Here is a 14,348-nt window from a genome sequence, read left to right as displayed (position 1 = left end):
TAAATTAGCTAAGAGGAACTCACACTTGGCACAAGGAGTGATGACATGCTGACAGCCTAATGAGAACAAGGGTTCTCATCTGTTTCTAGTCTGGGACTTCGGCGTGACAGTGTCTCGCAGTGACAGAATTAAGGACACTGGATGTCTACACCCTGTGAGAGGTCGTATGGAGACAATTTGCAGATGTGGGCAGCAGTGTAGCACAGTGGTAAGGAACAGGGTTTGTGACTGAAAGGTTGCTGGTTTGATTCCCCACTACGACACTGCTGCTGTACCTTTGGGCAAGGTACTTAACACAAAACTGCCTCAGTAAATATCAAGCTGTATAAATGCATAACATAAGTTCATAGGTTACAGTTTTTAAACTCTTTAAAACTCTTTTAAACTTGCTCTGGACAAGGGCATCTGCTAAATGACAATAATGTAATAAAATTTAATATGCCCCCCAAACCATACACCCCAGGCTTTACCCTGTCTGTCCTTTTTGCTATGACCACCTCAGCCCCACCTCCTCCCCTACCCTGATGGTGTTGCCATGACCACCTCAACTCCGCCTCCTCCCCTACCCTGATGGTGTTGCTATGACCACCTCTGCTCCGCCTCCTCCCCTACCCTGATGGTGTTGCTATGACCACCTCTGCCCCGCCTCCTCCCCTACCTTGATGGTGTTGCTATGACTACCTCTGCCCCGCCTCCTCCCCTACCTTGATGGTGCTGCCATGACCACCTCAGTCCCACCTCCTGCCCTACCCTGATGGTGTTGCTATGGCTACCTCCGCCCCGCCTCCTCCCCTACCTTGATGGTGCTGCCATGACCACTTCAGTCCCACCTCCTGCCCTACCCTGATGGTGTTGCTATGGCTACCTCCGCCCCGCCTCCTCCCCTACCTTGATGGTGACGCTGCGGCCGGTGCTGTTGTCGTGCATGAAGACACGCAGCATGTGGGGGATGAGCTGGGGCAGGTAGAGCTTGAACTCGCCGCCCAGGGCCACCACGATCTGCTCAATCAGCAGGATGATGGTGTTCTGCATCGGGTTGTTGGGGGTCCAGTACTCCTGAGGGACATCGGGGCACAAATCAGTACATGAGCATGCACTCCAAATTCCACTGCATCTACAGAGTGTTCAGATACATCCACACATCAGCAAACTAGACTGCTCTCCATCTTTCAATTACATTTACATACGGTGTTCATATACATCTACGCATCGGCACATGAGACTGCTCTGCATCTCCATAAGCATGTCAGGCACGTCAGAAAACAACCCTGCACTACACTTCCTAAGAGGGGAAAATACATTTATGAGTCCACAAACAACACCACGTTTCTCATGGGAGATCAGACACCTTCACAATACATTTCACAGGGAATATAACGCATGAGTTTCTCAGCAAAGACTGCACACTGCATCCAGCAGCTGTTGATAGAGAAGGATGCAAAACCGCCTTAACTGACACACATCCGTTTTTGTTCATTATGGGAGGGGAAAGTGACCTATATTGCTTTCCATCCAGACGGCTGCTCCCGCCTGCTCAGAAATTTTTTACGAGCCGTGCTGGGTGCAACCGGTTCATGCTCGGTACCAAACGCTACCTCATCATATAGAGTGGAAGAACTGGAGAACTGGGTCAAGCGGCCGAGCTTCAGAGTGACACATTTCGAGTACCGACTAATGGGCTCCGCAGGCCCAGAGGGGAGGCGGGGGTCGGGGGGGGGCGGCTTTAAAGCCACTTCACCTGACACCACTTGAAAGAGCCTCCGTTTTTGGGACAGGCGGGAGAGGGTCTGCTTGTGGACTGGGGTGTCTGGGATTGGGGGGGGGGGGGGGGGATTCAGGATAGGGGGGTGGCGATTGAGGGTCTGCTTTTGGGACTGGGGGGGTGGGAGAGGGTCTGTTTGCGGGACAGGGGGTGGGAGAGGGAGAGCTTTCGAGGGCGCTCTGTAAAATCGCCGCTCGCCTCACCCCTGGTCGGGGTGTTCTGTCATTGGCCCGCATTGCGGCCTCTGCTTTCCTGCTCTGGGATCGCTCTGCGCTTGCTGGAGAGAGAGACGCCAGTGCAATTTTATATGATTGCGGCCCCTGAATGGCTATTCCTGCTCCCCATCTGGACGTATGGGGGCAGACAATAAACAAAAGAAAGAGTCCTTTGTTTTAATTCTCAGCGGGGCTCATAACCGGGTGTGCTTGGGTTTTACACTGTAAATCAGCTTGAACTGAGAGGGTAAAGGTCCAGCTGTCTTTCAGAGTTTCTTCAAGGGCTTATAATTGTCTGTAAATCTCAAGTGTGTGTGTCTCCTACAACAAGGGCGTTTTTGCTGAATGGTGCTTCAATCACGCGCACACACGGACACACAGGGTATGCAACTAAGCAAAACCGGAGTCAAAACAAAGGCCTAGATACTCGCAGTGATGACAGGAACAGCTCAAACCCAAATGAGATTAATACAGGAAAGGATAACATCACTGCTGCGGTAACAAAGAGAGCGCTGTCATTCCTGGTTCTGTTTCAGGGGTTGAGAGGGAGGCAAGGACCAAGAATGCACACAGTCGCGAGCACAGCTGTTTCGGTGCTCCGGGTGGGGGGGGCGCGTACTCACTCTGATGAGGGTGAAGATGTCGTCCATGTAGGGTCGGATGTGGATTTTGACGAAGCACACCAGCATCCCGAGCTGCTGGAACAGAAACTGGGGGGGGGGGGGGGGGGGGGCAGGTAGAACAAAAAACAAGCGTGATTGCTCGCGGGTCGCTTTGAGTTCAAGAAACTCGATCTGGGGATGAGGTCGATCCCTCAGTCTGGTTCTACGGCTAATCCACTCCAGTGCTCCTTGGTCAATTCCAAGTTCAATTTCACACATTCAGATTGCGTTCCACGTTCAAGGTCAGAATTTAAATTAGAGGGGACTGACTGGATTACCAACGCCAGGACTGAAGCCACTCAATCAACAGTCGACCAGCGCAAAGTACACCGTGTCTTTTGGGCACGGTCCTCGTGAAAGAAAAAAGGAACAGCAAGCATCTTATCCTCTAAATCGCTGCATCTGGCTTAGTTTTTAGAACAAGTAAATATTTATGCAGTGACTGCCACACATACCTGGTGTAATTTGCTCAAACATAATAGACTTAAATCTATTGTTCAGATCTTACCTGCTGGGTTTGAGAAATGACCATTGTTAAGACTGGGCTCAATCTGTTCCATGGCTCTTTTCTGATGCAATAAAACGGGTTCGATTGGCTTTAATAAAACTACATTTTAAATGTAAGGCTTCAACATCTGATTTAGACAATATGGCAGTAGGTGAACACATATGGTGACTTGGAGTAAAATCTGAATTCTTACCATAATAAGGGAAAATCAATTTAGAAAATGGGCAAAACCATGTGTTTTTAAACTTGTTCTAATTACCTTTTGTATTTTGTTCACATAACCTTGGTCACAGAGCCATTAAACATCTGAAAATGCTTGAACTACTTAACATTCATCAGAACATTCATAAAATATGCTCATTGTTAGATTTTAAAAACAGTATAGGCTTTTTTTCTGCTTGTTATGGTAATTTGAGTATAATTTCAAGTAGCCAAATTAGCCAATTAAGCTCAGAAATGCTCTGCTCTGTTCTGAATCATTGCAACTTCCAATTACACCCAGGTTTTACCAGTGAGCCTTGCACATAATGCTTTCACACTGTTCAGCACAGCCAGCTACCTACATCATTGACTATAAGCACTCCTGATGAAAGACAGTCTCTGCAAACATAATTATAGTTGGCAGGATGATAGATTAACCCCTGACACCCCTTCCCCCACGGTTTCCCTGGAGCCGGGGCGGGGGGGTTACCTCTCGGATGTTGGCGTCGCAGACGCGGATGACGTTGAGGAAGGTGGGCATGACCTGGGGCAGGAACTGCACGCACTTGAGGCCCAGGGACTTGAAGATGAAGGTGACGGCCTGCACCACCATGGTGTGGTGGTTGGAGAGGGAGGGGTCTCTCAGGATGCGCATCAGGGTCACGATGGCCACCGCCGGGTAGAACTCGTCCAGCGGCAGGTTGCCCATGTTCACCAGCATCTCGCTGGTGCTGTAGTCCGCTGGGGGGCAGGGGCACATTACATTACATTACATTACATTATATTACATTACATTATATTACTGGCATTTAGCAGATGCTCTTATCTAGAGTGACTTACATCAGTTACAGGTTTTTACAATGTTATCCATTTATACAGCTGGATATTTACCGGGGCAACTGCGGGTTAAGTACCTTGCCCAAGGGTACAGCAGCAGTGCCCCCGTGGGGAATCGAACCAACAACCTTCTTGTTACAAGTCCTGCTCCTTAACCACTATGCTACACTGCCGCCCAAGGGTACAGCCACTGCAGGGGTACGACCTCTTCTACAAATCAGGGCTCTCACTCGAATTACATTAATAGCTTCCGTGGATTTTAAATGTCATTTTAAGAATGTTACGATGAAGCCTTACTTTCATAGCTGCAACTGCTAAATCCCTGTGAAATTGTGACACAATCGCTGTGGGAGGAACACAATGAGATGTTTTGTTTTTCCAAAATACTTCAAAATGCTCCTGGCAACAGATGCTAAGTCAATGCAGCCAATTTCTTAGCAATTTCAGCTACATGACATAACTATAACTGATGGTAAGTCACACGATGCTAGCGAGCAAGACGAACACGATGTTCTTCCTTTAAAAGACAAAAGGATGATGAGCATTGTTGAGGAAGGAAATTACAAATAACCAGTCTGACTGCACTCCAAAGCATACTGACATGCCAGCTGTGCTACCTTCACCAGTTCCTCAAAGCCCTGCGGCTGAATAACACTCTGATCACCACAAGGTGCCTCCACCTCACTGTTTTTACCATTATTTTTTAACAAAATAATCAGCAGTTGACCTTTAACCCTTGCAATAACCAAATGCAAATGTGCAACAAACAGAAAAAAAGTGTACGGTTTTGCTGCAGCTCAACTCGCGGCTCCATTACACAACAGTTAGTCAGTGACTCCATTTCCTGTGCTGATTACAGTTGGTAAACAATGTGGTTCCTATGAACCATGGTGGGTTAAACCAGTAGAGTCAGCTAGCAGAGGGCAGCACACGCTTTTACATTACATAATATAGCGGGCATTTAGCAGGTGCTCTTATCCAGAACGCCTTACATCAGTTAGAGTAATATGTTTCTACAATGTTATCCGTTTACACAATTGAATTTTACCTTGCCAAAGGGCACAGCAGCAGTGCCCCGGCAAGGAATCGAACCGGCAACCTTTCGGTTACGAGCCCTGCTCCTTAACCACTATGCTACACTGCCGCCCTATAGGTAGCGTAGCTTTTAGTAGAGAACAAGAGAGGAAGAGGAGGAGGAGGAGGAAGACAACGGTCATCTGGTGAGTTGGATTTCACCGGCACTCATCTGCAGCTGGTGGGAGTGGGGGCGCGGGTGCACAAACAGGGAGCTCCGCGGCCCACCCTCAACCGCCCCGCCCTCCCACCTCCACGCAAACTGTCCTTTCATCGGGCGCTGTTACAAAAACAGGCGTGCGATCCCAATCCGGACCTTTCCGCCTTCCCATAAACCCCACAATCAGGGAAATTCACCTCTGAACTCTGGGACTGTGGGAGAGACAATCTATATGAACCGTGCAGAGCTACGAAAACCTGCCCAGAAATGACTAACGCACAGCTCTCATCCTTCGGTTTAAACAGCGTGGGCCGAGAGGACTCTGAACTGCACAGCGCTGATCTGTGGGATAGATAACCATGGAGAGCCAGAGGTTGCAGTCACATGAAAGCTCTTTGTTTTCAGTGGCTACGCTACAGGAGACCTCAGATATGCGAGCCGTCCCCAGTGACACATTGCAGACCACCTGGTCTCTGCTCGAAGGCCAGCTGCGGTCTGGGAGATTCAGATGTCACGTATCAGTGGAGGCTGTTTGTGGTCACAGTCAGACCGCGGCACAAGGGCAGCACGGTCCAGAACTGACCTTTTCCCACCATGCTGGAATTTACAGACCCAGCTCCATGGGGCCAGCCAACCGCCTCCAGGCCTGCACCGCGATTGGCTGCCGCAGCTTCACTGCTTCATTAGACACGGTTTGCAACACAGGCCCCCTACCACGGCACCCAAAACTTCTTCCAAACGAGCTTCCTGTAGACCAGACGATCATTTACCCTCTTGTTGTTATTCCGTAATAAACGGGTCTCTCTGAGGCTAGCGCTCCCTGTAAAACGGAGCCACCCTGAAACCCAAGAGTCCCAGCCTGTCGGTTAACCGGCGTGAAGAACACTGGCCTCTCATGTACTACAAACAAGAACAATGTGAGAGGAAGCATGTGAGACACCAGGTAGCCAGTGTGAAAGCAAATGAAACACAAAGTCAGGGGTTGCCAAGGCTATGTCGGTGGTCCATCGGCACGCCTCTGCTGAATTAAGTGTGACATCACCCCCCACCCCCCCCCCCCCGGATCCACACGTCCCCTCCTCTCCGCCAGCCCAGCAGAGAACTCAGTGTTCCCCCCCCCCTCCCTGGTTCTGACACAGCCCCAAACAGCAAGGCCAGGGGCCAGAATGGTGTTAAATGGAGCCCCCCGGCATTGAGGCCTTCCCAGAGTGCACCAGCTCCCGCTCGGTCAAGCGGCGCTCGCACCAGACGGTGACCCAGACTGTAACCGCACACCTCGGCGGGGAGATTTCTCCGCTTCCTGCCTCCGCCTCCTTATGAGGCCTCGCTGCTAAAGCCATTAAAGCGCCTTGCGGGAGGGGCTGAGAGAGGGAGGGGGGAGCCTGCGTGTTTCCTTCCCAAACCATCATACCTGAGGCGGAGCAACCAAATCTCCCAGCGCCCCTCACACCTGCTCAACGCCGGTAATCACGCTCGTCTTTTTCGAGACAGGTAAACGCTTTTCGTCTGGGGAGGAGGCGGGCCATTAAACTACCGCAAACCCTGGCACACAAAAGCACCCTGCTCTGACAAATTGCACACTTGAACGTATCCTTTTATTTTTTTGTGATCTTGTCTAATTACACCTGGTAAAGACACCTTCGTAGCTCATCCAGACGTAATAGTATCTGTATGGGACCTGCAGGGCAGGTGGGAGCTATAATTATATCTCTCAGTGGGAGAATGAATGGTATGTCTGTGCCACAGCAGGCTAGTAATCTCGATCCTGGGAAAACCCCGCTAGTTCTGTGGCTAAGTGTTTTCCTACGTAGCAAATTCCTCCGTTTTACCATGGGCTACAACAGGGGATTATGTAAGGCCTCGACATGGAAGGCGGGGCCTCGCGTTTGAAATGGAGAGGAAAACAGGCTGAAACCCCTCCCCGACCGATCCCTGCCGCTCCGCTGACACAGGGGGGTGGGGGGAGGGGTTCCCCCCTCGAGGAGGAGCGGGGGGCACTCACCTGAGTCCTGGCTGGACTTGGACTCAGACAGGCTGACGGCGGAGGCGTCGCGGGATTGGTCGATCATGCCGATGTTCACCTTGTGCTTGTAGGGGTCCAGGGCACCCAGCAGGCCGAGCACGCGAATGGCCTGGAACACACAGGAGCGATCCATCAGGAGGGGTGGGGGGATGGTGAGAGCGTGGAACGATCCATCAGGAGGGGTGGGGGGTGGTGAGAGCGTGGAACGATCCATCAGGAGGGGTGGGGGGATGGTGAGAGCGTGGAACGATCCATCAGGAGGGGTGGGGGGTGGTGAGAGCGTGGAGCGATCCATCAGGAGGGGTGGGGGATGGTGAGAGCGTGGAGCGATCCATCAGGAGGGGTGGGGGGTGGTGAGAGCGTGGAGCGATCCATCAGGAGGGGTGGGGGATGGTGAGAGCGTGGAGCGATCCATCAGGAGGGGTGGGGGGTGGTGAGAGCGTGGAGCGATCCATCAGGAGGGGTGGGGGGTGGTGAGAGCGTGGAACGATCCATCAGGAGGGGTGGGGGGTGGTGAGAGCGTGGAGCGATCCATCAGGAGGGGTGGGGGGTGGTGAGAGCGTGGACCGATCCATCAGGAGGGGTGGGGGGGTGGTGAGAGCGTGGAGCGATCCATCAGGAGGGGTGGGGGGTGGTGAGAGCGTGGAGCGATCCATCAGGAGGGGTGGGGGGGTGGTGAGAGCGTGGAGCGATCCATCGGGAGGGGTGGGGGGTGGTGAGAGCGTGGAGCGATCCATCAGGAGGGGTGGGGGGTGGTGAGAGGGTGTAGCGATCCATCGGGAGGGGTGGGGGGGATGGTGAGAGCGTGGAGCGATCCATCAGGAGGGGTGGGGGGTGGTGAGAGCGTGGAGCGATCCATCGGGAGGGGTGGGGGGGATGGTGAGAGCGTGGAGCGATCCATCAGGAGGGGTGGGGGGTGGTGAGAGCGTGGAGCGATCCATCAGGAGGGGTGGGGGGTGGTGAGAGGGTGGAACGATCCATCGGGAGGGGTGGGGGGTGGTGAGAGCGTGGAGCGATCCATCAGGAGGGGTGGGGGGATGGTGAGAGCGTGGAGCGATCCATCAGGAGGGGTGGGGGGTGGTGAGAGGGTGGAACAATCCATTAGGGAGTGATGGGGGGAGTGAGAGGGTGCGATGATGCATTAGGAGTGATGGAGGGAGTAAGAGTGATGGAGCATTCCATCAGGAGGGGCGGGGGGTTGAGGTGAGAAAGTGGAGCGTTCCATCAGGAACATTTGGGGGGGGTGGAGGGATGCAGTAGGAGGTATTGGGGGACTGGGGAGTCATTCATCAGGTAGGGTTCGAGCGGAAGTTGAGGCACCCATCAGGAAGGATTGGGGGCAGACACCTGTCTAACCACATGAACTCCCTGAAACCCCACGCAAAAACCCCATTAAGAAACACCGCCATCCGTCACGGACCAATCGGTGCGGCCCACCGCTGCGTTCTCTCACATGTCCACGGCAATGTCTTTAACAGGACTGATCGTCTGTACTCTCACAGCGGCCGTTTATACTGTGTGCGACAGACTCTGAGAACATCAGCGGGCGGTTCTGCATTTTCACTCACACCAGAGCAGCAGAGGGATCATAACCATCAGCACCCAGATCATTTCCAACACTCCAGCATCAAATAAGATGCTGCAGAAGAGTGAGGCAAGGACACATTATGTCATTTGTTTACGCGTTCTTAGAACAGGCCCTGGCTCAGAGCAACTTGCATACCTTAAAGTTCTCATTTTATTCTCACGATATGAATACACACTTAGGCGATAATTCAGATTAACAGCTTTTCAAAAGTGTACAGCAGTGCCTCATATAGGATTCAAACTTGCAACCTTGCGGATCCAGTGACTACCACCCATACTGGAGCTAACGCAGTAACGATTAGCATTAACGGTAGCCCCTGACTTGCATACCTCTCTCCGGATCCCCTGGTTCTGCTCCGTCTTCAGGAAGTTGAGCAGCACCTCCAGCAGTGAGGGGTACTTCCGGTAGGGCTCCACCACGTACCCCGTGCTGGCCACCTGCTGGCCCAGAGTCCATAGCGCCACCTGGTGGGAGGAGGAACCGGACATTTGCTAGAGAGATCAACACGCTTCCTCCCACAGGCTCAAATGACCAGGGCCTACATGGCTGTTGTCGGAGAGACAGGCGCTAAATCACAGGGCCTTTATGACACACCTGATTAGAAACACAGGATAAAACAATACACCAGGAAACAGGAGACCAGCAGCAACGTGAGCATTCATACAGAAACATCACTGCCTGGCAGCTGATTTGTCTGTCAGACGCCATCTTGGTTTGACTTTCTAACTCCATCTCGGTGGACTGGGCCAGACAATAACATTGAGAAGCGTTCCTTCCAGCTTTTCCAACAGGCCGGTCTTTTGCCAGACGGCCATATGCACTCCACACTGCGAGCTTAGCGCTCGCATTGCTGTGGAGAGTGCTTCAGAGTGCTGAAGCAGACTTTGAGTGAGAGTGACATGCACATGTACTCCAGTTTACTTTCTGAATCCTTTCTGTTGGGCGAACTGTGAACATCTGGACCCCTCATGACAGAAAAAATTACTACAGTCAGAATTCTTATAAGTCCAGTGACATTCAGCAGTTTTAGGATGAAAATTTCCTTCATAGAAGTGACTGGCCTTGAGCAATTATGTGATGGTGTATGTATTACAGGAGTGCATTCTGGGATATATTTGCTGAACACAACAGGAATGTGTGTTTGTACTGCTCATTTTACAGGCAGCTGAACTCTGATGAGGTCATCAGGTGGGAGGGGGTGAGTACCTGTCTCTTGGCCAATGAGGACGAGTCCTGCAGCATGTCCATTATGATGGGGAACAGCTCGTCCATCCATTTCCTCATCTCCAGACCGCTCACCTGCAAGACACACACACACGGTTTCACAGCGCTCTTTACCTAACACACACGCACACAGAGGCTCAGAGCACTCTCTAACACACGCACACAGAGGCTCAGAGCACTCTCTAACACACTCACACACGCTTAGGCATGACCTCAGACATCTTCCTCTAATTTCTCTCACACACGCAAGATTATGGCAGCTTGCAGCTTTCTGTCCTTTTAGCACCGTTACACACACTGATCTCTGTTTCCTGTCCCAATCTGCCCATGTAACACCACTCTCCCTGCTCTGGAATCTCCACCAATCTGTGTGTAGCTTTAGCCCAAACCCTCTTTACAGTGGAGTCCCCCACTCTCCTTCTCTGCTACACAGCTGTCCTGAGCTTCTGACCTCCACCCCCACCCCCAGCTGTAGATAACATTCCTCTCTGAGCTTCTATGGTCAGGTCAGCCAGCAGGGCCCAGACAGAGACTTATACTCTACACAGAGATACTGCAGTCAGGTCAGCCAGCAGGGCCTGAAATGAACCCGCCAAAGTACAGTTAGCTGCTACATTTACATTAACATTTATTCATTTGGCAGACGCTTTTATCCAATGCGACCTACAAGTGAGGTAGAGTACAATATAAGCAAAAAACCATACAGGCCAGTAAGGGGTCTGGGCATGGCTTTACACTCTATACTGAGCTTCTACAGTCAGGTCAGGCAGTAAGGGACCTGACCCGAGCCCACTACAGTACACTGAGCTTCTACAGTCAGGTCAGCCCGTAAGGGACCTGACCCGAGCCCACTACAGTACACTGAGCTTCTACAGTCAGGTCAGGCAGTAAGGGACCTGACCCGAGCCCACTACAGTACACTGAGCTTCTACAGTCAGGTCAGGCAGTAAGGGACCTGACCCGAGCCCACTACAGTACACTGAGCTTCTATAGTCAGGTCGGCCAGTAAAAGGCCCGGTCTGAGCCCAACACTCTACACTGAGCTTCTACAATCAGGTCAGCCAGGAGGGCTGAAATCAAACCCAACACTAAACACTTTTACAGCTGTTACAGTCGGTAGGACGAACATCGGGCCCTGATCTGAGTCCGGCACAGTACCCTGAGCAACTACGGTCAGGGTAGCCAGCAGGGTCTGGAGGCCTTACCTGAGCCAGTTCCCCGATGGTGGCCAGGACACTGATCACCACCCCAGGGTTTGGGTCTGGGTCCTTCAGCTTCAGGATGAGGGCCTGGAAAGAAAGGGACCCGGTCATGACACACCAGCACCTGTGAGTAACAGCGGGACAAGGCGGTGAACGGGACGGGGGACGGCAGGCGCACCTTGAGGATGGGCTCCATGTAGGGGCGTATGAGCCGCGGCGCGTTGGAGACCAGGTGGCCCAGCATGCGGGCGCTCTGCTCCTTGTTCCTGCCCACGCCGCTGTGCTCCAGCTCGGTCAGGATCTGCAGAGGAACACAGCAATGTACATTACATTAAAATACATTTTTGTCATTTAGCAACTTACAGTTCTATATTTATACTGCTGGATATTTACTGAGGCAATTCTTGCCCAAGGGTACAGCAGCTTTCTCCCAGCGGGGAATCAAATCAGCAACCTTTTGGTCATGGGCCCTGCTTTTTACCATTATGCCAGACTGCTGTCCAATGTAAAACTAACTTTTAGCACACTCCATTCTACATTGAATAAGAGGTCAACTTCCCAAAATAATACATGGCTGCCATCTGCTGGTGGAAATGTCACATAGCACATCCACAGCGCAAAACTAAAAGCTTTGACATGTCATGCTACAGGAATGTCGGGGTGGTTTCCGTGGTTACCTGGATAAGCATCTTGCGCAGGAAGGGCATGACGAAGGCGGGGTTCATGCTGCTGAGCCGGCCGATGGTGCAGATGGCCAGCTCGCGGATCTCGAACACCTCGTCGTTCAGGGCCACAAAGAGCGCCTGCAGGTTCTCGGCCTGGGCCAGGTGGGCGTCGAAGCGCTCGTCCAGGGAGGCCAGCACGCAGTAGCGGATATCGGGGTCTGGGAGGAACAGAGAAACACGCGGCGTGATAGCACTCCACACCTGGGCCAAATCCTGCACTACCCTCTGATCATTACATCAGTGTTTAAAGCATTACAGGCCACCAGCCGCATCACCCCACGGCCTTCACTAGCCTGATGGCTGAGGAGAAGTGGAGCTAAGCTTAGGTGAAACTTAGATGGGAAACCTGCTGGAAATGGTGTTAATGGGCCAGCAGGGGGCAGATTCCCCTTTTGAGCTACATAACAAAGCAGTGCCACAGCGAAGGGACAGGGACACTGTGCTGTAGGAGGTGCTGTCTTTCCGTGAAGTTAAATCAAGATCCCTTCTCACTTTAAAGAACCAATGGCACTTATCACAAGAGTAGGGGCGTCAACCCAGGTGTCAGGGTCAAATTCCCTGAACTCGCTGTCTCAAAGTGGCCAGCAGATAACACTTTTTGGCATACCCCCACCCCCGTTCCCCCCCCCCGGCTGTAAAGGCTGCCCACCTGGGTCGGTGATGCCCACGACCAGCAGCTTGCTGAGGACGTCGGCCACCACCTGCACCGCGGTCTGGCTGACCACGTGGCCGTGGCCGCTGATCAGGTGGATGGAGGGGGTGAGCAGCCGGGAGCAGGTGCGTGCCGCCTCCATGCGGATCTCCTTGTGCTCGCTGTTCAGGAAGTGGTCGGCGCAGTGGCGCACGAACTGCGTCAGGGAGTGCCCTGCGGGAGGGACGAAACGGGGAGTCAGTGTAGCATCGCTGCCTACAGGGCGGCAGTGTAGCATCGCGGTTAAGGAGCAGGACTCATAACCGAAAGGTTGCTGGTTCAATTCCCCACAGGGGCGCTGCAGCTGTACCCCTGGGCAAGGTACTTAACCCAGAATTGCTTCAGTAAAAATATCCAGCTGTGTAAATAGATAACAATGTTCAAAAAAACCCCGTAATTAATATAAGTCACTCTGAATACGAACGTCTACTAAATGCCAGTAATGTAATGTAAAGCGACTAAATGCAAATATACAGAGGCAGGGCTTAGTGTTTCACAGGCATCAATTCCTGCTTCCACGCAAAATTCAAGGTGTGAAATTCATATTAATATATTATCATGCGCCAGATGAGTTGAAGTGCTGTGTTGAATGAGAAAGAAAGAGACTATATGCTGCCCCCCCTGTGGACAGTAGAGGTAACTGCTCAAAGGCAGGATGCTCTGAGGTGTCGTCTCTCACCTTCGAACTCGAAGCTGCCGAGGGTGCGCAGGGCCAGGGTGATGCTGCCCACGTCGCTGGCCTCGGGGATGTTGGTGAGGCTGGGCGATGCCAGCTGGTGTGCCAGGCCCTTGGGCATGCCCGGGTGCCGCAGAGGCTTGTGCATCAGCACCAGGGACAGCATCTTCAGCAGCCCGTCCTGGATGTCCTTCTTCAGCTGAGGGATCTGCCGGCTCAGGTCGTACAGCACTGCGGTGAGCGCCGGGCTGCAATGGAGCACGCGGATACCACAGCGGTGAGGCAGGCGCGTACGCACGCACGCGCGCACACACACACGCGCACACGCATACACACACGCGCACGCACACACAGACGCATACGCGCACACACACACACGCATACACAGACATGTATGCACACACACACGCACGCACACACTCCCTCACACACACAGACACACACACCTCAGCCCCACAGCCAGCATGGGCTCCAGCAGCTCCTTGATGTCCTGCTGGATGCTGGGGCCCATGGCCCGGGACAGCATGCTGATGCAGGTGAACACCGTGGCATCCACCTGCATGGTCTTCTGTCTCCTGCACAAAGAGGGCAAAGGGAGAAACCGGTCACCTCTGGCACAACAGAACAAGCACAACAGACCAAGTAATACAGGTTTGAGCTTAGCCTCTAAGTGCTGATGATTCCCACGATTACTGATAATAATGATAATAGCAGCATCTTTATTTGTACAGCACCTTAGCTATCATAACCGCTGTAGAATAAAAATGTAAACAGAAAATGTAGTGGGTTGTGGTTGAACC

General features: G+C 52.6%; 1 protein-coding gene across 2 annotated transcripts in view; it reads right to left on the bottom strand.

The window, feature by feature from the left end:
- mtor (mechanistic target of rapamycin kinase) overlaps positions 1-14,348 on the bottom strand; it is a 102,412-nt gene that overhangs the window by 81,906 nt on the left and 6,158 nt on the right. For both annotated transcript variants that reach the window (XM_036534475.1, XM_036534476.1), the window contains 12 exons: positions 13,995-14,123; positions 13,552-13,796; positions 12,831-13,046; positions 12,134-12,339; positions 11,635-11,757; positions 11,460-11,543; positions 10,237-10,329; positions 9,360-9,494; positions 7,422-7,551; positions 3,839-4,089; positions 2,601-2,687; positions 889-1,056 (listed from right to left, as the gene is read on the bottom strand). In XM_036534475.1, the coding sequence (XP_036390368.1) occupies positions 889-1,056; positions 2,601-2,687; positions 3,839-4,089; positions 7,422-7,551; positions 9,360-9,494; positions 10,237-10,329; positions 11,460-11,543; positions 11,635-11,757; positions 12,134-12,339; positions 12,831-13,046; positions 13,552-13,796; positions 13,995-14,123 (1,867 nt within the window). The remainder of the gene's footprint in view (positions 1-888; positions 1,057-2,600; positions 2,688-3,838; positions 4,090-7,421; positions 7,552-9,359; positions 9,495-10,236; positions 10,330-11,459; positions 11,544-11,634; positions 11,758-12,133; positions 12,340-12,830; positions 13,047-13,551; positions 13,797-13,994; positions 14,124-14,348) is intronic.

The sequence above is a fragment of the Megalops cyprinoides genome, chromosome 7, assembly GCF_013368585.1.
Source record: "Megalops cyprinoides isolate fMegCyp1 chromosome 7, fMegCyp1.pri, whole genome shotgun sequence".
NCBI lineage: Eukaryota > Metazoa > Chordata > Actinopteri > Elopiformes > Megalopidae > Megalops > Megalops cyprinoides.
The sequence above is the reverse complement of the archived record's forward strand: the minus strand, read 5'-3'. Positions and strand labels throughout refer to the sequence as shown.